The sequence below is a fragment of the Takifugu flavidus genome, chromosome 19 (assembly GCF_003711565.1).
Source record: "Takifugu flavidus isolate HTHZ2018 chromosome 19, ASM371156v2, whole genome shotgun sequence".
NCBI lineage: Eukaryota > Metazoa > Chordata > Actinopteri > Tetraodontiformes > Tetraodontidae > Takifugu > Takifugu flavidus.
This window is the reverse complement of record NC_079538.1, coordinates 4,631,416-4,654,320: the sequence shown is the minus strand read 5'-3', so window position 1 is coordinate 4,654,320 and position 22,905 is coordinate 4,631,416. Positions and strand designations below refer to the sequence as shown.

Genomic DNA, 22,905 nt, shown 5'->3' with positions numbered 1-22,905 from the left:
CCAGGGGACAGTCCCGTTCCCTGCTAGCCCAGCTCACCCAGAACACTTCTCATCGCTCCTGAGAGGCAGGGACGTCTTGTTCTATAACAAGACATGAAACTGACTTCTTTCAGCTCCAGTGAACTGGACATAAACCCCGACTGACAACCTCCAGTGCCCAAACAGAACAGAGAGAGGACGGGTGGGCCAGGACAGAGGACAAGAGGGGAGTGGGGGCCAGCTAGAACCCTCTAAATAAGTTGCTATTTGCTTTAATCTGTTGGGGATGAAACGCACCAAAGCAACTCTGAACAGTTTGTAAGATTCCGGCCCTTCGTTGTCACCGATTGACGACCCTTGAAAACACACGCACGAATTCTGTCTCCTCAGAGTTCAGAGCATGACAAGAATAGCATGACATGCTGTAAATGGGCCGGGAGTGATTGCTTGTGACAAGCAACAAAACACATCATCCCTCCCCTCAAATTAGTCCCCTATAGGGAGTGGGGTGAAGGGTTCACGTCCCAGGAGACACTGGGCAGGACGGCGTGCCAGTGTAGAGCCATACCATTAACATGGATGTGACTCTCAGCGAAGGACACGGGCACGTGTGTTTCTTGCTTTGCTGGCACCAGCGATTCCAGCGAGTAAAACCACGATCGGCGTGGAAACCGTCACAGAAACACCCGGCGGTGATTGACATTCTAAGTGTTTGTCCAAAGTACTGACGACAAGAAAGACAGCAGATCAGGTGGTTTAAGGGTGGTAAAAATTTAGAGAAATAGGGTCTTTTGTTGATCCAAGGTAAAGTCTTAGCAAACACACAAAGTTTGTTAAAGCAGAGGAGGTGAACTACAACCTTCTCCGACTGTATTATTCATAGGCATGAATAGGCAGTTAGGCTGGAAAGAAAGGGCAGTTAGCTAGGCAGATAGTAAAGGGTTATCTTTAAAGCAAGCCCTGATTTGTCAACGAGGCAGTGGGGGTAGTGGTTGAGGTCTTGGCGTTCAGGAGAGCCTCTCCTGGACCAGAAGAAAAGAAATTGGCCCAGATGCAGGCGGCGATGTTAACTTTGAGTGGCCCCTGTGGCTCAGCGGTACTCCCTCCTTCTTACTTCCCAAGCCCCCAGGTTGCTTTTGCATGACATCATCCCCAAACTATGCCCCCCCATACCCATGTGAATCTGAGCTGTCACAATCAGCAGCCCCCCCATTAAACTGTACTGCGGCCGCAATCCCATATGTCCCCCCCGCACACACACACACACACACACACACCCTGTTCTCCTACAACCAATCTCCTCCCTTCATCTTCTTTTTTAACCCCTAGAAAGGCATTGTTTGTGTCAGGGCTTGATCAAAAAACTGTTGCCCGCCAACCACAGGGCTTTCTGTAAATTCAATAAGGCCACCTTAAAGATTTTCCTAATTAATGGATGACATCTTTGGCTGGAGGAGAGGCTCGGCATTCTGCTCCAGCTCGCTCTTTGTTCGCCTCCTAATTAACTTTCCTAGGTCACTCAGGTCCCCGCAACCTGAGAGTGAAGAGCCCCCATTGAGGAGGGAGTTGTAAACTTACTTTTTTTGCCTCGGCACTTAAAAGAGGAAAGCAACTATAGGGAACAGAAAATATCCTATTTAAGTCTTTTGTGAGTGAACTGCTTGCACATGTTCCAATAAAGGAAGTCTTCTAAATAAGCTGCCATGTTGCTCTACGCTCCCCCTCTTTCTCCCTTATCCCAACTCTTTCACTCACAGCTCCACAGAAAGGTTATGAATGATAGCTCGGGGTTGAGGGGGGGGTAAAGGGCCAAAGGACAGCATCTGGGCATTGTGAGCATCTGAAACTTTGAGGGAATTTGAGGATGGGAACGCACTGAGCCGCTGCTGGGTGGTGGATGGTTGAGAAAATGCAGTGAATATGAGAACGAGCCGCCCCCACGAAAAAATGCCTCTTTGGCCTCATTGTTGTTTAGGTGTTTCTAAAGGACACTACTGCTGCTTTTATTCCTACACATTTTTCAAGGCAATAGTAAAAGAAATTAAAGAAACATATAAAAACTAGTTCAAAAACATCAACCGTGTGAAAAGCGTAGCTTTAAGTAAACCTATATACACATACTGTGTATTCTTTCAAAATGTTGCAGGTAAAGAATTCCTGATCGCAAAATGTTCTTAATAGAAACTCCCTGGTCATCAAAAATAGGTAAACTCATAGCTGACATGTTGTACAAGCTGCAAAGTCTTCTAAATGCAACATGTTGCTATTTGAAGATGTGTTGACCTTCAAATTGAATGTAATCCATAAAAAGGTCGCACACTAGTTCTGTCTGAGTGCACCCATGACCCCAGACTGTGACCACTGAACCTGACCCGTGATGTCAGGGGAAGCGCCACTGACTGCAGAGCAGCTCTGGATCAACAGATGAGCCCAGCGATGATGGCAGAGTTAATCCGCCCAATGATGCTATTGCTGCCGTCTCTTTAAACCCTACCTCTTATACAAACGCTCATTTTCAAAGTGGCTGTTCGTCTGAAGCTTTGAAAACACCAACACACTAACCTGTTGCTTCCCGATGTGGAGGAATTTTAGTGTGAAAAGGTTTTTTTCAAAAGTTTTCACTAGAGCAGAGTTTTAAGAAGAAGTGCCGTAATGGTGTCAATGTAGACAGATGGTACGAGACTGAAAATGAAGACTAAAGCATTCGTGGCTCTTTTTCACCAACTTTTCCATTCAATCAGGGGTCGTCATGGTAAAACAACCTGTTATGGTCCTGTTTTATAATTTAGTTTAAGATACTTCAAATTTTCACAAATTTGTCAGGGCGCGTGTCCTTAGCCTCGCTCGCTTGTTGGCTAGCATTCCATAATCTTTGTCACTGTTCAAAGATTGCAAAATTTTTTAAAAGTCTGTTTCACCAATCACAATCTTTACCCCTTTCTGACATTTTCAGGGAAACTTTGGGGTTGAGGGAAATTCTTTTCCCCCAGGAAACTTTTGGGTAAATAATGAAAGTTTCAATATCGCGGAATGAGGCTGTTGCTGCCACCTGGTGGTATGTTGCAGTAACAGAAGCCCCGCCTCCTTAATCTATTATTAAACAAATGTTTGTCCAAATTATGGAAAAATGAACCACCAACATAAACCAAACGAAGGATTTTGAAGGGCACAAACGTGTTATTATCTCACGTAACTCACGTAAAAGTCAACAGGGGTACGTTCACACGGGGGCTGAATATCCAACCGACTACAGATAGACCGATCACATCGCGAGCTTCTTGCCTCTCGCATGTTTGTCTTTGCAGTGTGAACAGACTAAGCCGCTCTACTCAGCTGTCATAATTTGTTAACGAGTCCTTTCAGGGAGGGAAAAAAGAAACGGAGAAGACAGAAAAAAGAAAAGAAGGCTCTTCACGAGTGACTGAAAGCAGAGGTCCGTCCAGAGAGGGAACCCAAGGGCGACATCAGACCGATTTCAAACCAGCCAGTGATGGCATCTCTGTATATTTTAATATTAATGACCCCCGCAGCAAAGCTGCTTCTAAGCCTCCAACAGGTGCCCCAGCCCCACTTGAGTCTGGAGAAACGTCATTCAACACCCCACTAGCCTGCAGGGCCGCTGGGCAAAAAAGGCTGCAGACATGGAGGACGAAGGCAGACAGGAGGAAAAAAGATGCAAAGGAGAGCGTTAGAGAGTCAGCCATCTCTGGCAAATAGGTTTTTTCAGTCACTTTCCCCATCCGAAACACGGTTCGATATTCCCCCCCCCTCCTCCTTGAGAAAGAGATTGACTTTTGTTTGGAGTTTGTGAGAAGTGGGAATCAGAAGCAGGACAATGGGACTCCCCACGGTGAGAGGCTGAGAGGAGCCATCTCAAATCAGTCAGCCAGAGGACTAACTAATCCGTCCATTGTCCCTCCCCAGCCACCGGCCGCACATCAACACATTCGCCCCCATTGTCCCCCACCCTCATGCAGCGGGATTTGCTCTCCCCAACAGCCAGTTTTGTCCGAGGCAGTTCGAGCGGAAGTTTCTCACTGACAATTTGCCCCAAATAGATTTGTCAGAGCGTCCAACTGCACCACACCAACTTGTGGGTTTCTGGGTTTGGGTTCTGGGTCCGGGTTCCTTTGGAGGGGGGAACTCTTCCACACTGAGGCCTTGGGGTGTGAGCGCACGTGTAGGACAGCAGAGGTGGAGGAGCGGGTGGAATGTCCCTGAACTGACGGAGAGTTTATTCTTTACACTCACCATCGCTGATGTAGCCCAGCTGCTTATGTTGTTGGTCATTTATGATTCTGACATTCTGATTATGAAGGACGCATGTTGGTTTTTCGACTGACTTCTTACAAACTTTATTCACTGAGTAAAATGTGTGCTAAACACATGTATCATCTAGGTGTGGCCCCCAAAATCCCGTTACTAGAATTGTCACTCTGTGAGAGTGCTCTCTCGACTTTTATTGCCATTGACATTTATGTGCGGTCTTTTGTTGCTTTTTTTTATTATTTAAAGAAGGAAACGTATCAAATTGCCCTGGAGCAGAGTCAAAATTGCCATATTTAGCATCATTAATGAAACGACATCATTAAAGAGACACATAGGGACGCGGGCAGCCATCGCATCAGGGGACTGGTGTCCCAGCCAGTCACTTTGTCAAATGTGTATTTTATTTTTTTCCATAAAAACATCCCTAAAATTGAATTCTACGGATTAAAGCTGCCAGACCCCAAAATCAACTCCATAGATGAGCAACCAGGCTCCGAATTCTTCATCGCATCACATCACCTGTGTTAATAACCGACTATTTTACTGATGAAGGCTCAATAGCCCTCGTGACAGAACGGTGAGTCCCGATTGGCTGGTTAAATGTCAGAATACGAGTGATAGTTAATCGGCCACCCTCCCTGGCGCGCGGACAGGTGAGCGGTGAACTGTCCTTGGTGCTGAATCCGGCTCTTCTGCCCCGCGACTGCAGTTAAAGGTGGGCCGACAGACACGGAGCGCGCACTACCTGCCCTCCGGGAGGCCGCTGTGCGTCTGAACTGAAGCCGGGACTCTCTCTGATCCCCCCGGACGGTTCTGGAGGACGCGCGGCTGCGTGGGGCTTCACTTGGCTGCTATTCTCCCCATTATTTGCTCTCCGGAGCTTTGTGACTTCTCCCTAAAGCCGATTGGTTTCCGCCTGAGTGGCCGGGGCCCTGCGCCCTGATAGAAGTGTGTAAAAGGATGGCTTAACTGCGGCAGAAGGAACAATCGAAATGGACCCCAAATGGTCGTGGCAGTTATTTTTAACTACTTTTGAACGATCGAACGGTGCTGCTTTTACTTCTTTATTTGTAACCAGTGCTGTGATTTCCCAGACTGTCGCGGAAACGTCCAGACGTCCTTAAGAGACTCCGGGTGGATTCTCACTCTTCTCCCCAGTGTTCCATCCTATAATATGTCAAGTATCCGCATACTGATGCCGAGTTGTCCCTTACCAAATAGAAAAAGAGATACACAATCCACTGGGCCCTTTGTTATCACCGTTTCATTGACTGTTGGAGAAGAAGAGAGTCAGTAATTCAAAAAAAAAAAGAAAAAGTGAAAGAAGGCAACCCCGGCAACCATGATGTTGGTTATATTTGTGTAAAGGCTATCAGTGAATAACGAGGATTAGGACGAGTTAAGGAGATTATGTCACACATTCACCATTCACCCACCACGGCAGCCACCCACCCGCCCACACGGGAGCGCGCACAGGCACAGGCAGGCACACACGGGAGCGCGCTGTTAAAACAAATCGCAAAACCAAATATTGATGATCTTTGAGTAAACGTTAATTCCTTTTTTTAGTATGTCATTTCATGAAGTGGTTCTTTGCTGTAATTTAAAAATCGGGAAGCAAATAGTCATGATAATTAGTATTGCAGCTTTTATCCCGAGTATTTATAGAAAAAAAATCGCACTACGCGGCTGTTGGGTTCCTATTAAAGGACCAGGGGCTGTCTCTGTGTGTCCCCGCAGCAAAATCAAAGGAATATCATAGTGGTTTCTCCTCAGGCTTGTTAGTCTCCATTGGCTGTTCAGGGCAGGTTGAAAGACAACAATGGCTGATTGCAATTAACTACGCCTCTCCGCCTCAGCCCTGTCCGCTTAAATCGACACTTTGTGAGTCCATATGGCCTCCAATGCACCGTGGGAATGAACACAATTAAAAACAGAATATGGATTTCTGGAGTCCTTCGACGAAAGCACAGCAAGCTGTCAAGGTCAGGGTGTCACTCCAGCCCGACCCCGCAGACGCTCGGGTACAGTCCGTCAAAAAAAAAAAGAAAAACCAAACCAAACAACCCCCAAAAAACAAGCTCAACATTTCTTCCAGCGGCCTGATGGGCGGTGCAGGCAGGGAATCCAACCTTAATCCAGTTAAAGCTTTAGTTTAGGTTAAATAACAAATTAATTAACCCTAATGAGTCCCGCGGAACAATAGAGTTTCAGCCTCGCACCTGACTTCGAACAATAAAAGCATTTTTCTGGTCAAAACGTGTTAAAACAACGATGGCAGCATTTTTAAAAAACAGTTTAATTTTCATTTCATTAAAAAAAAAAAACATTCAGGTCTGAAACGGACTGATTTGCATCGAGGTGTCTGGAAATGAAAGTGAAAATGTTCAATGTCAGTTATTGTTATTAATTTATTTATCTCTCAGTCCTTTTAGTAAAAAAAATAGTTCTACAAGCAACAGGTTGCTTTAGCAAGATGGAGACTTTATTGCGAAAATAGAAACGTTTTTTAATTAAATCCGTTTTTATTACTACTGTTTTAAAATAACGTATACATTAGCTGTTTTATCGGTTTGCTGTAAAACGCATCCTGGATTTGCAAAAAAAAAAAAAGTGCGTGCGTGACGAGACGCGGCTGCTTCTGTGAGGCGAGCGTGACCATCACCGCAGATCTGCTGCTTCTCTCTGCTCCATGTCTGCAAAAAAAAGGAGCAAAAAAAAAGAAGAACAACATATAACTGCAAGTTTTTCAGTGTCTCTCCCTTCTCCACTCTTCGCACGCATTCACACGATCACACGCACACACTGGCTCACACACCTGTGACGTCAGGCTGGAGTTTGAAGTAGAAAGCCAAGTGGATGAAGGAAGTGGAGATCTCCACCCTCCAGCCTCCCCCTGACACTTCTCATAAATATTACCGAGGCTTATTTGAGGAACGCGCAGCACAAAGTCACTTCGTGTCCTGCTTTTACAAAAGATTTCACCTGTGAGAAAATCACGAGTTTGATTTTTTGTTTCTCATTCCATCCATTCCCCGACGGTCTGACACTGTCCGCCGCGCTCAAGGCGGCGTTTTCTTGCCAACGTCAACTTTACGCGGCGGCCGGAGAGCTGCTGTCTGCGGAAACCGGTCCTTGTCCTGGAGCCTGGAGCCTGGAGCCTGGAGCCTGGAGCCTGGAGCCTGTTGCCCAGTTCCTTCACGTCGAAGGTGGCGGCTGTGTAATACAATGATAAACGGTGTTTCCCCCCATTGATGGACGGTAACCGGGGAGCTGTCAAGCTTGGCAGCCTGGGACGGACTCAGAGCAACCGGTGAAGCCTTGGAGGAAACTTCCGCCGTCTCCCGACTCGATTCCTTCCGTCAGCAAGACGCGGAGCCGTCGACACGCACACCGCATTTTAAACTCCGCTTCCCATCATGAGCAAAGCCGCCGGCTCAACAAGTGGCTGTCTGGATATTCTGAACGTCAAATCAAGTAAGTGTCGCGCTGGTTTTTGTCGGGTGGAGAATTTCAAAAGTTCATCGATGCTTTTCAGGGTGCGATCAAGTTTAATAAAACAGTTTACACACACACACGCACACGCGCGCGCGCGCACACACACACAGACACACATACGGAGAGAGAGAACGTGGTGCTTAACGTCTTTTTCCATTCTCACACGCTTGCACGCACGCGCTCACTCTTCACGCGCGCGCACACTTGCACGCTATGTCGGCAATCAATAGTTTCCGAATAAAAGCCCACCGGTGTGTTTTAATTTGCTACTTCAGGGACCCGATTTGTTGCCACTTGCGCAGAGTTGGTCGGATTTTCTGTTTTCCATCGAACTAAAATGACAACCGCGGATTTCTAATTGTTTAATTGTCGTTTAACCATTTTAAAGATTTCCCAATTCTTGCTGTAATATTGTTTGCTGACGGGCCCGCGTTTTCATCCGCCTGTGCACGTTTCTGCGCTCCAAACTTTCGTTTGATTTAATTACTCGCGAACGCGTCCCGATTTTTTTTTTTTATTATTAAAATTGTTCCACAAACTCATCCCAGTTTAATGAGTTTAGTTAATTTAGGAGTTTTCCTTTCTCGGCCTGACTGCAAAATTGAGGCCGCATAATACCTTAAAGATAAATTTCATATTTATCCTGGCATTCAAAATAAAACGCAGGATGCTCATAAAGTATGTAAATTAAATTATTTTAATAACGCTGCAGTTTTTTTTAACCCTCGTGTGGTCACATATATTGAAATTAACGGATTAATAAGCAAAATGTATTAAATGAGGATGAATAAGCGTCCAGTATCACTGATGTCAGCCAAACACAATCCCGCATGATGGGTGGTCACTGGAGACATTTCAGCCACTCACGAAATTTAATTTCCAGCTCCTTTTTTGCGGGGTTTGGGTTTGATGGTGATTACGTTAATAGAATATGCCATATATCTTCAACTAATTACCGCGCACAATGGAGACGAATTGGACCCCCACAGCGTGGAGTTAAATACGTGTATCCCCTTCGCAACAAAATCGTGTCATTTGGTTTGATTAACTCGCAGCAATTCTCTCGTTTAATATTCGTTGTCCCGCTGAAATGTTGCGCACTTCGGTCGTGACGTGAAGCCCGAGGCTCCGTTTTCAGGCGCGCCTATAATGATCCCGACTAACTTTTGCTTTTGACGCACAAGTACCTGCGTTGGATCGTCTCACGTCTCTCAATTGTTTGAAAATGATGAAACTTTGGGAAGGTTTCTGCCCAAGGAAGCGTAAATAACAGCAAACCGGGTGACACTGATTCTAAACCTGAGAAATGTGTTGTGTGTCTGTCGTGGCGGTTCCACCGCAACGGACGCGAGCTAAATGTGGCCTTCTGATTCATAATAATCTGGCAACTGGAGCCGCAGAAGTCTCCCCTGAAGTCCTTGTTTTCGCTGCGCGCTGGTTATTCCCATGCTACCCTTTTTGACGGGTCACTGGCGAATCAATGAGCAGGTGGCAAAACGTCAGTGTAATTACATAGACGGGTTTTCCCTCCAGAATGAAAAGGAAACACCCTCATATGCATAAAAATATGCTTCTATAGATCGGAATACAAAAATCTAAAAGAAAAAAAAAACACATTTTTTCCATCTACACTGGGGTCAATTTCCATACACTTCATTTGAGTTGGTGAAACGAGTAGGTGCGCATTATTGTGGCGGTGCAGTGTCACTCCCTAATCCCGGGGCCTATAGACCTGCGGGATAAAGCAGCTGTCGAGTCCCATTATGAAGGGGAGTTGGCAGCTTGTCGAGTTCTAGGCAGTCAGACGAGGTTCAATGGGGGAAAATCATTAAGTTAACACTTTCGCCTAATGTCTCCATTGTGCGCCCTCGGGCAATTGTCTTAGAAAGCTCAGATATGACGCTTCCCACCGGACTTTATTCTTGAAATTGGCGCCGTGAATTCCAACGGTGCGGGAGAGACGCGCGGTTATCCCGTGCGTGAGTGTCAGTGAGTAGGATCGTTAGAACATAGACAAATTCCCCCAACTCTTTATAATGGATGTCAAAAACAATGATCTTATGTGCAAACCCGAGGTTTAAAATGCCGTTTGAAGCTCTCTTTGAACTTCCGAATGGCCTTAGAGCCACGTGATAAGAAAACGGCCTCAGTTTGAGACACTGGTGAACAAATTTTATGATTCCAGGTCGGATTCTGGACATCCCGTGCAAAGTTTGCGGAGACCGTAGTTCAGGGAAGCACTACGGGGTGTACGCCTGTGATGGCTGCTCGGGCTTCTTCAAGAGGAGCATCCGCAGAAATAGAACCTACGTCTGTAAATCTGGCTCTCAGGTGAGATTATTATTATTATTATTATTTATTTATTATTCTTTATTATCTGACCGGCCCCCGCAGCACAGACGCCACCTTGCTACTTTACAGCATCACAACAGTCAAATATTGATATGCAACCCACATTTCCAAAGCATAAACCCGCCCCCTTTTTTCCTTCACAGAGCGCATTTTTACGCGCAGATTTAAATTTGTATTTTACAGATTGTATTTACCCTTTTCTCTCAACGACGAGCCTAATTTTGTCACGGCTCGAGCATTAAGAGTTGGGCTGAACGCTGCTGCTGTAATGGAGCAGGTGTAATCCAACCTAATGTGATTTAAGATGAGCGTTTACGCATCAGACCGCGGGGTAGAGCACTTGTGTCGGAGGCTTGACTGGAGCTGCGGGAGAGCAGGTCGATAACTACGCGATAACGACACGATCTTTCACCTGAAAATTGGTCTCCTGGGGGGATAACGAGCAGGAAAACGCCGCTCAAGCTGAGAGAAATCCATCACAAGGATGCAACATTTTGTTTCATTCTTCTGTTTCTCTGTCGGTCTCTCCCCGTGCAGGGCGGCTGTCCGGTCGACAAGACGCACAGAAACCAGTGCCGAGCGTGCCGTTTGAAAAAGTGTCTGGAAGTGAACATGAATAAAGACGGTAAATGGCTTTAATCGAATTAGCGCGTCGGCAGTAAACACGCCACGCGGTGCATTTGGGTTTGAGGGAGGCAACTCGGAAGAAAAAGTGTCAATCAGAGGGGGAAACAAAAGTGTGGAATTGGTAATGAGCTACCTGCCTGTCAAATAATCTAATGAGGATCGTTGTTATCCAGTGAGAGAATTTTTTAATATTTTTGCGTAGATAAATTTATCGGGTATTTGTGTTGTGCGTTAAAATGTCTAAATAAACCTAATCCTAATCTATTTAAACGATTCCCTGACGTGGACCTGTCCTGTTACTCCTAATAGCCGTTCAACATGAGAGGGGTCCCCGGACCTCCACCATCCGTAAGCAGGTCGCCCTGTATTTCCGGGGCCACAAGGAGGTGAACGGATCAGCGGCCCATTTCCCGGGATCCTCCCTGCCCGGCCCTCCTTTTTTCACCACGGTCGCGCAACTGGAACCCCACAACCTGGATCTGAGCACAGTGGCCAGCACGCCAGAGAGGCAGACCATCGTGGGCCTGGCCCAGCCAACCCCCAAGGTCTGCTTTCCTCACATTTACGCATCGGAATTCCAAATGCATTCAACAAAATCCCAGTTCGTTTTTTTTTTTAATGTTCCAAATGTTACTATTATGATCACGTTTTCACAAGGGCCAGAAGCTGAAATTCTTGTCCAGACTTCGAGTCCCGCTATTAAATTTCTCACTGCAAATCCACAATCAGCAACGATAACTGTTGGGCTGAATGCAGTTTCTTTTTCTTTATTCATTTTTTTCCTAAAATCTCACCACGCTCTTTAAATCCTTGCGTAAATTTGGTGTTGCTTTCAATTCCTCCAGTACCCCCATGAAGTCAGCGGCACTCCCATGTACCTCTACGAGGTGGCGACGGAGTCTGTGTGCGAGTCTGCGGCTCGCCTCCTTTTCATGAGCATCAAGTGGGCCAAAAGTGTTCCAGCATTCTCCACCCTGCCCTTGTCAGATCAGGTACATACATCTGCGCGGATGAAAGACTTTCTGTGCAAAATATCAGATTGTGCAGCCTGGAATCAACAACACGACATCATTGATTGTAATTTTAAAGGTTTTATTGACCCACGCTTTCTCTGTGCAGCTGATTCTCTTGGAGGACGCTTGGAGGGAGCTGTTTGTTTTGGGCATCGCACAGTGGGCCATTCCTGTCGACCCCACCACTCTTCTTGCTGTTTCTGGTGAGCAACAAGCGAGCTAAACAACCCTCACCGCCGTGGGCACATCCTGCATGGTGACACCGGCTCTGCTCCTCCTCATAGGCATGAACACTGAAAACACAGAGTCCCAGCGGATGACGAAAATCATGTCGGAGATTCAAGCCCTTCAGGAGGTGGTCACCAGGTTCCGACAGATGCGCCTGGATGCCACAGAATTTGCCTGCCTGAAATGCATCGTGACCTTCAAAGCTGGTCAGTGGCACCGAGATAGCGAGCACGTGGCACATCGTCTTATGTGGCGTGAGTTTGAAATTCCACCCTTTTCCCAGTTCCTACACAAGGTAACGCGGAGATCCGAAGTTTCCGGAATGCCAGCGCCATCGCCGCCCTTCAAGACGAGGCCCAGCTCACTCTTAACAGTTACATTCACACCAGGTAACATTCAAATTAGTCAATCCAACAACCTTAATTATGCTCGTTTCTTCGGGTGCTTTGCACCAGCTCCTGCTGTCAACACTCACTCAGATTCATTATGAAGTTAACGAGGCAGCACATCTCACGGCTCAGCCCGCTCTAATTGTGCCCAGGTGCCCCCCACCCCCACCCCCTCCTGCATTTCTTGGCACCAGTTATTTGTCACAGCTGTGCACCACTTGTGCAGGCTGTGCTGATCCTAGGGATGCGCACTTTTGACCCTTGGGAAATGATTGTCCCCCCCCCCCCAGGTACCCAACTCAGCCCTGCCGATTTGGAAAGCTCCTCCTGCTGCTGCCCTCCCTGCACTCCATCAGCCCCTCCACCATCGAGGAGGTGTTTTTCAAGAAGACCATCGGCAACGTCCCCATCACGAGGCTCCTCTCGGACATGTACAAGTCCAGCGACATCTGAATCCCCCTCGAGCTGAAGTCCCCCCCCCCGCCCCCCCGTCGAGAGAACTGTCAAATCACAGCAGGTGTAAATTGAATATTGAGCGCCGAATCTCTTCGCCTCCGCTGGGAGAAAGACTGCAAATCTTTGCCAAGTAGCCTGTTAACAGTTGCTCTATGTAAAAGATTAGCCTGTAACTTTGCTTCTAGAGCGTGCGGCCCTGCGGGGGGGGGGGGGGCACACGCACGGCCCACAACGGTCAAATCAGTGCCGAAGACTCTAGAGACCACCTGGCAATTATGAGCAACAAAGAAATGTTAAGTGTTGAGATGTGTTTGTGTTTGGGACGTCTGTGGGACCAATGAGCTTACTGACCAATCTAGCCCGCCACTCTTGTGCCCCCCCCTCACTGGAAGAAACCAAATAAAGGTGAAGAAAGCAGGAACGCCGGCCCCTTGATCCGGCGCTGAAACCAAACACACGTAGCGAAGGTGCGGGGGCCATCCTGACTGTACATCTGCATCCATCTGAGGACGGCGTTTGTATTTAAGTGGTTACTGTTCCGTTTGTGTCCGTGCACGGCCTCGAAACGCGTCGGTCGACTTTGTGAAGTTAGACACTAACACAGGATAAAAAATAATGTTCAGCACTTGGATTTTGCTCTTCTGTGGCCCGTGACGTTTTTAATTCTGTTGTAAATAAGTGGAGTTATAACTATTTAGAGGAAATAAAACCAATTAATGTGTTTTCGAATATCCTGAACCCAAGCTACCATAAACCCTGGTTATTACATGGTTATTACCCTGGTTATACCCACTTTTAAATGCAATAACAAGTACAGAAGTTGCAGGATTAAAAAGTTAAGCATTACACAATGACAAACCTCACCCCGGTCAGGGAGGAGTCCAAATGATTGGTGACATTTCATCCATTTTATTGGAAATTCTTCAAAATAAACAAAAATGGCACAGCAGTATACAAATCTCAAAATGCGTATAGCCAGTAGAAATACTGCAGCCTCCCTGACCTCCTCCCAACTGGATCACGGTTAGAAAATAACTGGGCTAACCAGGGGGGGTGCTGGTGGACAGACGCGTCCTCCCATTTGAACCCAGGATCAACTGGGTGGGACTGGAACATTGTCGAAGCCTCTCAACTGTGTGTGCGTCGTAGTAATAGTGAGCAACATGCCAGCACTGAATATACACGGTGACAATTGCTGTGGGACTTTTGCATACACACAACGAATATTCAGTATCACTAAATAAATGAATATATTCAAGACGTACTGCAGGTAAGTGATAAATACACAATATATTGATACTGATAAAATTCCCAGGCAATAGGAGATTACTGTAAATCACTTTTAACATCCAATTAGAGGGTGAATACAAACCAGATCAGGCAAGAGTTAATTAAGCTAGACTTATGTGTCCTCGCTGATGTACTCGTCATCTGAAAGAAACCTGGGAAAATGGAGACAACTTTGGGTCGTGGGGTCCGGACCGTGCCGAGCGGACCCGTCTTTGCGTTCAGGCTTGTCTGATCTTAGAGGGGGTGTAGTTCTTGTCCAAGACCTTGTCCTGTAGAAACATGTGCAGGCATCGCTCGTTCTGGGCGAGAGGATGACCGGCCACTCTGCGGAGAGAAGGCGGGAAAGGTGAGACAGAGACGCTCCACCCGACACCCCGGAGCAGGTGAAACTGGGAAAAAGCCTCATGGGAAAGACTCAAAACACAACACGGTCGGCTGAAGTGAAGGCATCCGGAATACGGATGAATAAAAACAGCATGTTTCATGCGTTGGGTTTTATTTGTGTTAATCTGGTTAAACAGTGCGTTAGAAGTCAGGACGTCATCTACGGCCGGATCTATGGGTCCAACTCATGGGGCCCAGCACTTTGCTCGGGAGAGGAAGGGCGGGAAGACCATTGGGGTTTGGTTAGAGAAGAGACGTGGAACAAGCACCACCTCACAGTCAGATTAGTGGAAGGCGTCGTGACATTTCCTCAGCAGCTCCATCCTCCAGAGGAGCGGAGCAGGGAACAGGTTCTGTTGGTGCTTAAACTAGAACAGGGAGAGTCGTGCAACTTCTCCTTGATCCAGTTACCATTCGATGACATTTCCAGAGTTTTTAATTTCTTCTTCAAGGAACAAAGGCAGAAAATATGAACGGGGGTTTTTCTTTTTTTGCTTTTGCCGAGTCGTCCCAGCATTTATTCAGACGTCGTGTCATTGGGGAGGCCAGGTTTTGAAGCTGCTCTGAGGTCAGGATTAACAGAATGTTCCTTTGGATGATATCAAGAAGCTTAATAAGATCACAACAGTGCACCTGCGCCCCCTGAAAATGGCCCATGTCCAACCTGATCAACATAATGACATTGCACGAATAACATGCATCTGAGCCCCCAACGGGAAACATTTTGCAGACATTAAGCTGCCTGAGAGGCATCGGCAGGTCAACCCCCGGAGCAATCCCAGGAGAGATCAAGCTCTTCTTAATAGGTTTTTGGGAAAACTGGACATTGAGTATGAGGCGCATCTGCAGCCTGTTGAAATGTGAATGGCTTCGTTTGCCTTTTGAAGTGGGGATGCAGCCTCCCGGTGCTAACGAACGGGGGGAAGAAAGTGATGCTTAACTCGCCTCCCGCTCGCTCCTCGGCGACAGTCGTGTTTACCGTTTCCCAAAGATTTCCTCTTCACAATGCTCCCAATCATGAGGCGAACAATGCTGCCGGTATCAATGCTGAATAATATGATCAACAGCACTGCTTCGTTCACAGGAACCAAGAAGGGACAGTTCTTAATTACCAACACATTCTCATCGCCACTAAAAAACACATTTATGGATTTTACCCACCCCCACCCCCCCGAAAAACATCTTTACACACTTAATATCCCGACAGGCAACATTGACACATTTGCACATGAAACACAGGATAATGGCCAAGACTGCAATCAAAGCAAATCATTACAATCCCACTTTAACTTTTATTGTTCGGCAGCTATAAATGGAGACATGCGGGATCAAAAATAAGGAGAGGTGGACACGCCTTCCCACAACAGCGCTCGCTGTAATTTGAACAGCAATTACCATAAATTACACATCAAAAATAAAACAAATGTGAAAGAAATACGCAGACGTGTTGCACGCTCCAGTCTTCTCGGGCTTGTTCTTTATAAGCTAATTACCAAAGAAAATGAAGATGTAATGTGAGAAAAGACCCATCAATCTCTGACAGATTGGGTATTCTTTTACTGCAGGGAGGGTTTTTTGTTCTCTCCAGAGAAAATTCCACCAACAAGGCACCAACTTTTGAATAAAAAAGAAGGAAGTGGCATAAATACAAGGCCCACAAACTGATTTTCAAGTGGTGGAAATATGGCGGAAGCTGTAGCGGCGGAAAGGCTTACTTGTTGAGAAACTGCTCCAGACCTTGCCGCCGCTCCTCGATGAAATTTTCCTCAAATATCCCATCATCCCCCCGAAAAGGAAACTGCCGGAACAGAGCTTTTCCTGGGAGAGGCGGGACGACCACCTGGGGTGGGAGCAAGAAAAGGAATCAGATTTTTTTGTTAATAGAATAAGACATTTTCAAAAACAGGTCAAGTGGCAACATTACATGCTGTCCATTAATCGGCACCTGTGTGGAGCTCCACTGGCTACAGGGCCGTCATGTTCGGCACTCATCCTATAGCCACCAAGGCCAGTTTACAAATCAGCAGGCTGATGTAACATTCAAACTTGATTTAATGGATGAAAAAAGGACCCAGTTTATAAAATAACACACAGGCACAAAATTACTGCAGAAGCATTTCTCCGGGGTTTTTAAAAAATACATTGGAAATCCAATTGCATTTCATTAAATACCTCAAAAAATGTAACATTAAGGACAAATTTGTTCCTCCCATGTAAAAGCCAAGTAGATACGGTCGATGTTATCTGCTGCCCACGGTACTTAGGAGCCTTTGTGTGGCGTTCACCTTAATGGCTTACCTTGCTTTCCCTCTCCAGCTCCGCTCTGAGCCACTCAAAGTCGCTGTACCGCCTCTGCACACAAGACTCCTTCAGCTTAAAGATGGGGAGGTTGGTCTGTGGAAACATGCACATGACAAATAACTTTTGCTTTCAATTACTGCGGCTCTCTTCCTGTGGAAACCTCAACAATACAACGGATGTCTGACTGCCTCTGGACGTGCACCATAATATAATCTCGTTTTCTTTAATAGCTCTATATAAAAACACAACTGCCTCACTGGGCAGAGCAATCAGTGAGGTTTTGGATACAACCTTGTGCTTTTTACTCTGACTTTACTGAGGGAGATGTAGAGAGACCAATCCATACTGGGGGAAAAAATGGCTTGCAGTTTAAAAAAAAAAAAAAGTTAATTTAGTCTTGCTCACCAAGGTCAGCGAAATTTCTCTACCATTTTGTGTGCACATCAATAAACAATTGGATTTGCTGCTCACGAGCCCTTCAGGGGTAATTTTATATTACAAAGTGGAGACGCTTCGGCATTGATAGAGAGCACTGAGCAAACAGCACATTATAGCACAATACCAAAGCTCTTCCCTAGTTCTGACAGCACGCGGCCTTCCCACGACAATGTACAAACAAGGCGGGAGGGAATGAACGTTTCGCTGGCGGAAGGTCAGAATTCACGTGAAGCCATAAACAGGAGAGCGCAACACTTGAGCGAGTGGGTTCGGCATGAATGCGGCGCGAGCAGCAGACTGATCGATGAGCACACAACGGCGGTAGCGGTGAATCGGCGTTAACCACAAGGCTGTGCAGAGAGATTGGGGGGGACGGAGGTGATGACAGAGGAGCAGAAAGGCTGGAGAGGCTGCGCGCTTCATGGACAACCGAGAGAGCAGGAGTCAGCTTCATCTTCTGCTCTGGCCCCTTTATTTCTGGGCTGTGATCCATTCATTTTCTGCTCCCGAGTCTCTGCTCGTGTCATTTTAGTGGGGAAAAAAGTAAGGATTTCATTCAGTCTTCACCCTCTAATACACTCAATCTTCACAAATCTGGATATGGTAAAGATATTAAAAAAAACAACCTTTATAGTAACAAAAAGGTGAAAAGTTCAACCCTGATGGACATGATAAACATGTCAAGGCAAATCCCTGCAACGTTCCCTTTCCCACTTATTTCTCCAGGTGAAATCCAACACACACACACTCTCTCTCTCTCTCTCTCTCTCTCAGGGCCACAGAAGAAGTGGATTATCTTAACTTTATGGTCCCACTGCTCTAGCATTAGCTACACTCTCCTCTTACTGCGGTGTGTCCCTGCTGCGTCATGTTACCTCACAGCATGGAGCGCAGCAAAGTTAATCCTCCACCACAACAGATCACACTTACAGGTAATCTGCCACCGCCGTGACTCTAATCCCATCATGTGATTACAGAAAACACTTCAACACGCGCGCGTGCATGAAGTGCACATGCGCAGGTCTTAACTGGGAATGTCTGACCTGTCAGACTTGAACGCATAAATCTTTTAGTGGATGATTTTGAGGCTTTGGTTGTACACGCAGTGGAACCGCTCACCTCCACACAATGAAGAAAGTGGTGCGAGTGTAAGGAAAGAAAGTCACCTGGCCTTCGCGCCCTCGCGAAGCCTGTCATTAAGAGATTGCCTCTGCGGGACAAGGGGAGGGATGAAAACGGCAGAAGTGAAAAGTGAGAGGTCTCACTCGCTCCATCACTCACAATCGCACACAGAAAAAGGCGGTGCGTGAGAGCTCCACGAGTCAAAGATCAGGTTTCCCCGGCCTCTGTTCCCTTCACGGCTGGTTAGAGGTTACAGCCCGGGTGTCTCAACTTACTGGCCCCTGCGGCGACTGGGACATGGGACCAACCCTACTTTCAGCAGGTCATTAAAAGTCTCTGAAAAAGCCAGACTGTTCCTGTTCAGCTCCATTAGGAACCTGATTAACAGGAGAAAATAGCAAAAAAAAAAGGGATCAATATTATTAGCAAAGTTAGAGAAAGTCAAACGCACAAACGAGAGGCGACAGTAAAATCAAAAGCAGGTCCGGGTGAAATAGTGTCCTAGTCTCTGCAAGAACAAGCAAAAAAAAAAAGCTAGGTTAGCTTCACTTTCCATTACAGGTGTGCAAGGTGCAATCTTTGAAGAGCATGTGATTCATAAAGTCTGCAACACAATACCCCGGGCTCATTGAAAATGGGCTGAAAAGAGGTAGAACCCTTAAAACAGCATGAGAGAGCCAGAAAGAGAGAGGGGGGGCTAAAGATCACACAGGCTCCTGAGAGAATAGTTCAAGGCCAGCGCGCATTAGCTTTTAGCAGGATGGATTAAGTCAGGTTTGAGAGTGCGCATCCTAACCCCCTCTTCACGTCCTCCTCTCCCCCCTCCACATCTTTCACAATGATACCATAAATATGGCAACATAATACTATCTCATTGCATCATATTGCTAAATGGTTGAAAAAAGGCGGGGAACAAAGGCGTTGGGGCCGTAGGTCCTTTGCGCTCACCTCTCCATGTGCTCTCACAGTCGTTCTCCTGTTCGTTAGCCCCTGCGATCTGACAGCCTACCCTCTCTCCGACTCGCCTCGCTGGCAAAAAGCTGCTTTGTTGCCATAGTATCAACTCCCACTTTTGATACTGTCATTTCAAGTAGGATATGGTTGCCTTGATACAATATGTTCCCCATTTCCATTAAAATAGTTGTCGAAGAGGATGCTGTAGACTTTGGATTACACTTGACTGTTCCTGACAAGCACCCCCCCCACACACACACACACACACACACCGGCTCCCCATCTCTCCCCGTTTTATTAATGACCAAAGGCCCCCACCCCATTCCCAAATGGAAAATAGAAAGAAAGAGAAGGAGAAGCTATGGGAGTAGGGAAAAGGAGGGGTGGAAGACTGAGAGGATATAAGAGGCCTTTTATCTAGTTCGATCCATAAACAAAGTGAGATCCCAAAGTTCGCTCCCCTGAATGTGCTCCCGGGATGAGATGGGAACCAACTAAAGACAAAAAATTGATAATACCCGAAACACCCCACCCACACATACCCTAACTTCAACCCCTCGTTTGCTGCGGGTGACATGATGGTGAAAAGAGGCTGCGCTGAAACCACCCGGAGGAAACCCCGAGGTGTCGTCAAGGTTAAAAGAAAGAAAAAAAAACCCAGGAGCCGAGCAGCTCAATGTGGTTTCTAAGTCATCGGAGGAAGTAAATTTTAAGCAAATGAATTTAGATGAGAACAAAAGTCCATTGTTTGAACGCGACCCTGGACATTACAAGTCTGCTCAGGCAAAATGAGATATCCGCCTCCTTTCACAGCCCAGCTCCCAGCGCTTTAGCACCGCGCTGAAAGAAGCAGGTTGATCCCGTTGCTTCTAAGACCCAAACGCCTTCCTGGTTGTCAACAAGTGACTGTGTAACCTGTCTCACTGCCACCGCAAACATCCGGCCCCCCCGACGAGATACGGGGAAAAGACGGAGTTGGGATTTTAACGAAAAAATCTGCCATATTTAGTACTGCGAGGACTATAGACTGGTGAGGGGGTGGCTTTCTGCCCTCCCATGGACGGGGGGGTAAGATAGGGAATACGCGCTCCAGCTCCCCCACTCAGGCCCGCTTCATTCTTCTCTCAATGAGGGGATTAGGGCAGACTCTCCCGGTGCGGTCACAAGAGCTCTCCATTTTGGATAGATAGTGGACCAGCGAAAACCAGGGACAAGGGAAGGAATTACGGACAGAAAGAGTACAGAATAATTAGATAAAATATTTCAATATCACGTGCATGAAAGAAGCAAACGGAGCAAAAGCGCGAGCTGTGCATTCCAGTACGAGGCCCTGTGGGCAACTCTCTTAACATGCTGGAGACGGAGCAAAACGCTTCTAAAGAAAGCTGAAGAAAGGAGAAGGAGAGAAGCGAAGCAAAGTTGACACCACGTTTGTGGGGAAGTAAGGGATGCGCCACTTATTCTGTGGTCTTATGCAAAGCAGGGTCAGGCAGGCCTGTGAGGTGCACAATAAGGCTGATTACACGCATATGCTAATTATTACACGCTAATCAAGTACAGTAGCCTTATATTCAACACTAACGCCTGTAGACGGCTTCTCTTCCCTCACCCTGGTTTTTTAAAGGTAAATAGAAACTATAAATACGTGTAGGCTGGCCACTAATCTAACTGCAGCAGACCACTAACTACAGGGGTGTCAGTCAACTGAAATGACAATTTACAGATAAGCGACGAGGCAATCAGATGAGCCCGACAATTCCAGTCTTGCTATAGAGTACTTATTAACATTAAAGCATCCTGGGGTGATTTAATTTCTGTAAACTATGTGGCCCAGACTAATTGCCAATGTTAATTGTGGACGTACAACGGTTGTACAACTTACTTTTATCCATGTGTTGATGGTATGGAATAGACTACGCCCTGATCCTGTTGGTTTTAAGCCCTGGAATCTATCTCTGATGTATTTTTCTTTGATTATTAACATGATTTTGGTTCGTTGTTCTGGAGCTTTAATGGACTTTACTTTTCATCTACTCATGGCCGGAGCACCAAATGCTCAGTTTCTGCCATTCTTGTGCTAAAATGCTTTAAACGGGATAAATGATCTGTGTAAAAGTTGTGTGTTGCAATAGCAGGAAGTTCCTCTTATTCTAACCACCACTACCTCGATAGTGCCAGACTGTTGTAAACTACCAACTCAACAGTCTCGTACTTTTATCAGAATACCCGTCCAGACCATTTTATATGACCTATGAGGTCCACAATAGCGATTAAAGTCACAGAATATTCTATCAGCAGAGACAATTCTTTCCTGTTCTACAAGTAGCATAAGAGGAAGGAAATGTGATGCGGGCGACTGGAGCATCCTGCCCACGCTTCAAAAGAAGCTGACTTTGTGATTGGGGTTTGAAAACCACCAAATCAGAACTCCTGCAAAGCAAGAGTCCCTTAAACAATCTCCTTTAATTAGGAAATTAGAATCTGTTGGTTGTAGTTCATGTGATTTAGCACCGTTAAGGGTGTAAGAATGTTATCTTTTGAAAGCAGTTAAAACATTTCGGGTGTGGCAGGCTTTTAACTTTTGAAATGTGACTCAAAATGGTGCCTTAATGATCCAATACTGACTGGAAAAGTGATCACACAAGCTTAATTGTGTTTATTTGTTGGATATTCCTTCCGTTTCTGTTTAAGCTGCTGGTTCTATAGTGGATCCCTGCAGGGGGTTGAACAGGACACAACCAATTACAAGATTTTACTGGTTAATAAAACCAAAAAACGTATTATAGAAAGAGTAGTTAGAACTCATAAACATGCCTTCTATCAGAGGGTATCATGAGTAACCAGAATCGTCTTATTTCCTTAGATACGGATAGTTATGCTAGTAAATAAACCTAGCCTACTAACTAGCACAGGCCAAGTCGATTTACAAATAAGCACTTGTCATTTTATACTGATTAAAGTCACACTCGTTCAAAGAATAACGAGGGTATTTTGTAGCTCTCCTTCTAGTGCCATTAATTTGTATGTTAAAATGTAGTAACTTCTCATAGCTACATGGAATACAGCTTAGCTTGGGTACAGTTGTTAGCTTGAAGGCTAACGTCACCGCCTATAAGCTCACCTTCAGTTTAACTTCATACGTGGTATATCTGTTCCTGCCAACCCCGACGGTCTCAGGATTGCATACATCAATCTCTAGAAAATTACTTGGGGGTCCATAAGCGTCATTTAAGTTCTGAGGTTTAGTGAAGAGCCTCCTTGTATCAGCTATGGTGCTATCCATTTTCCCTGTCCTTCGAGAAGCTAATGTTACTGCCAAGTTATCCAAAATACAACCAAGCAGGTTACTTCGGTGACCTTCAAAATAAAATATGGGGCGGAAGCTATGTCCAGTAAATAAGGGTTACATTGAAAACAGGGGTACATTTGAATGCTTTAACGTAAAGAAGCATACTACATTTTTGACCGTTTACGTCCCCAGCTGCTTTAATACCATACAACCCCAAACAATTTGCAGTGATATCTTTTACACTGAAACGAAACGTATCAAGTTCCGGCAGTTGTGCGTCTCTCGTTGTCGTTAACTTCAAAAATGGAACTGCTTC

At 46.1% G+C, this 22,905-nt stretch overlaps 2 protein-coding genes and 1 long non-coding RNA gene across 4 annotated transcripts; 1 reads left to right on the top strand and 2 right to left on the bottom strand.

Annotated features, from left to right (window-relative positions):
• Positions 1 to 6,711: 6,711 nt before the first annotated feature.
• Positions 6,712 to 7,203, bottom strand: LOC130516632 (uncharacterized). The gene is made up of 2 exons (XR_008947544.1): positions 7,067 to 7,203; positions 6,712 to 6,944 (listed from the first exon to the last, which is right to left on the bottom strand). It is a non-coding gene; the product is annotated as an uncharacterized LOC130516632 (long non-coding RNA).
• Positions 7,182 to 13,549, top strand: nr2e1 (nuclear receptor subfamily 2, group E, member 1). The gene is made up of 9 exons (XM_057017806.1): positions 7,182 to 7,725; positions 9,932 to 10,077; positions 10,636 to 10,723; positions 11,035 to 11,270; positions 11,571 to 11,717; positions 11,845 to 11,941; positions 12,023 to 12,172; positions 12,250 to 12,355; positions 12,646 to 13,549. The coding sequence occupies exons 1-9, from the start codon at positions 7,668 to 7,670 to the stop codon at positions 12,806 to 12,808; spliced, it is 1,191 nt and encodes a 396-aa protein (XP_056873786.1). The 5' UTR covers positions 7,182 to 7,667; the 3' UTR covers positions 12,809 to 13,549.
• Positions 13,550 to 13,697: 148 nt separating this feature from the next.
• On the bottom strand, positions 13,698 to 22,642 carry snx3 (sorting nexin 3). 2 transcript variants are annotated; one of them, XM_057017815.1, is made up of 4 exons: positions 22,422 to 22,642; positions 16,784 to 16,879; positions 16,201 to 16,325; positions 13,698 to 14,425 (listed from the first exon to the last, which is right to left on the bottom strand). In XM_057017815.1, exons 1-4 carry the CDS (start codon positions 22,581 to 22,583, stop codon positions 14,320 to 14,322), a joined length of 489 nt encoding a protein of 162 aa, XP_056873795.1. In that variant the 5' UTR covers positions 22,584 to 22,642; the 3' UTR covers positions 13,698 to 14,319. The 2 variants fall into 2 exon arrangements, with proteins under 2 accessions (XP_056873795.1, XP_056873797.1); XM_057017817.1 differs by lacking the exon at positions 13,698 to 14,425 and adding an exon at positions 14,581 to 16,099.
• Positions 22,643 to 22,905: the final 263 nt, after the last annotated feature.

Excerpts from the sequence above, each read along its gene's own strand:
- nr2e1 (XM_057017806.1), top strand. The coding sequence starts at position 7,668 with ATGAGCAAAGCCGCCGGCTCAACAAGTGGCTGTCTGGATATTCTGAAC. Across the intron at positions 10,724-11,034 it reads AGTGAACATGAATAAAGACG|CCGTTCAACATGAGAGGGGT; the intron begins GTAAATGGCTTT and ends TACTCCTAATAG. Across the intron at positions 11,718-11,844 it reads CCCTGCCCTTGTCAGATCAG|CTGATTCTCTTGGAGGACGC; the intron begins GTACATACATCT and ends TTCTCTGTGCAG.
- snx3 (XM_057017815.1), bottom strand. The coding sequence starts at position 22,583 with ATGGATAGCACCATAGCTGATACAAGGAGGCTCTTCACTAAACCTCAG. Across the intron at positions 16,880-22,421 it reads CGTATGAAGTTAAACTGAAG|ACCAACCTCCCCATCTTTAA; the intron begins GTGAGCTTATAG and ends ATGTTTCCACAG. Across the intron at positions 14,426-16,200 it reads CTGGAGCAGTTTCTCAACAA|AGTGGCCGGTCATCCTCTCG; the intron begins GTAAGCCTTTCC and ends TTCTCTCCGCAG.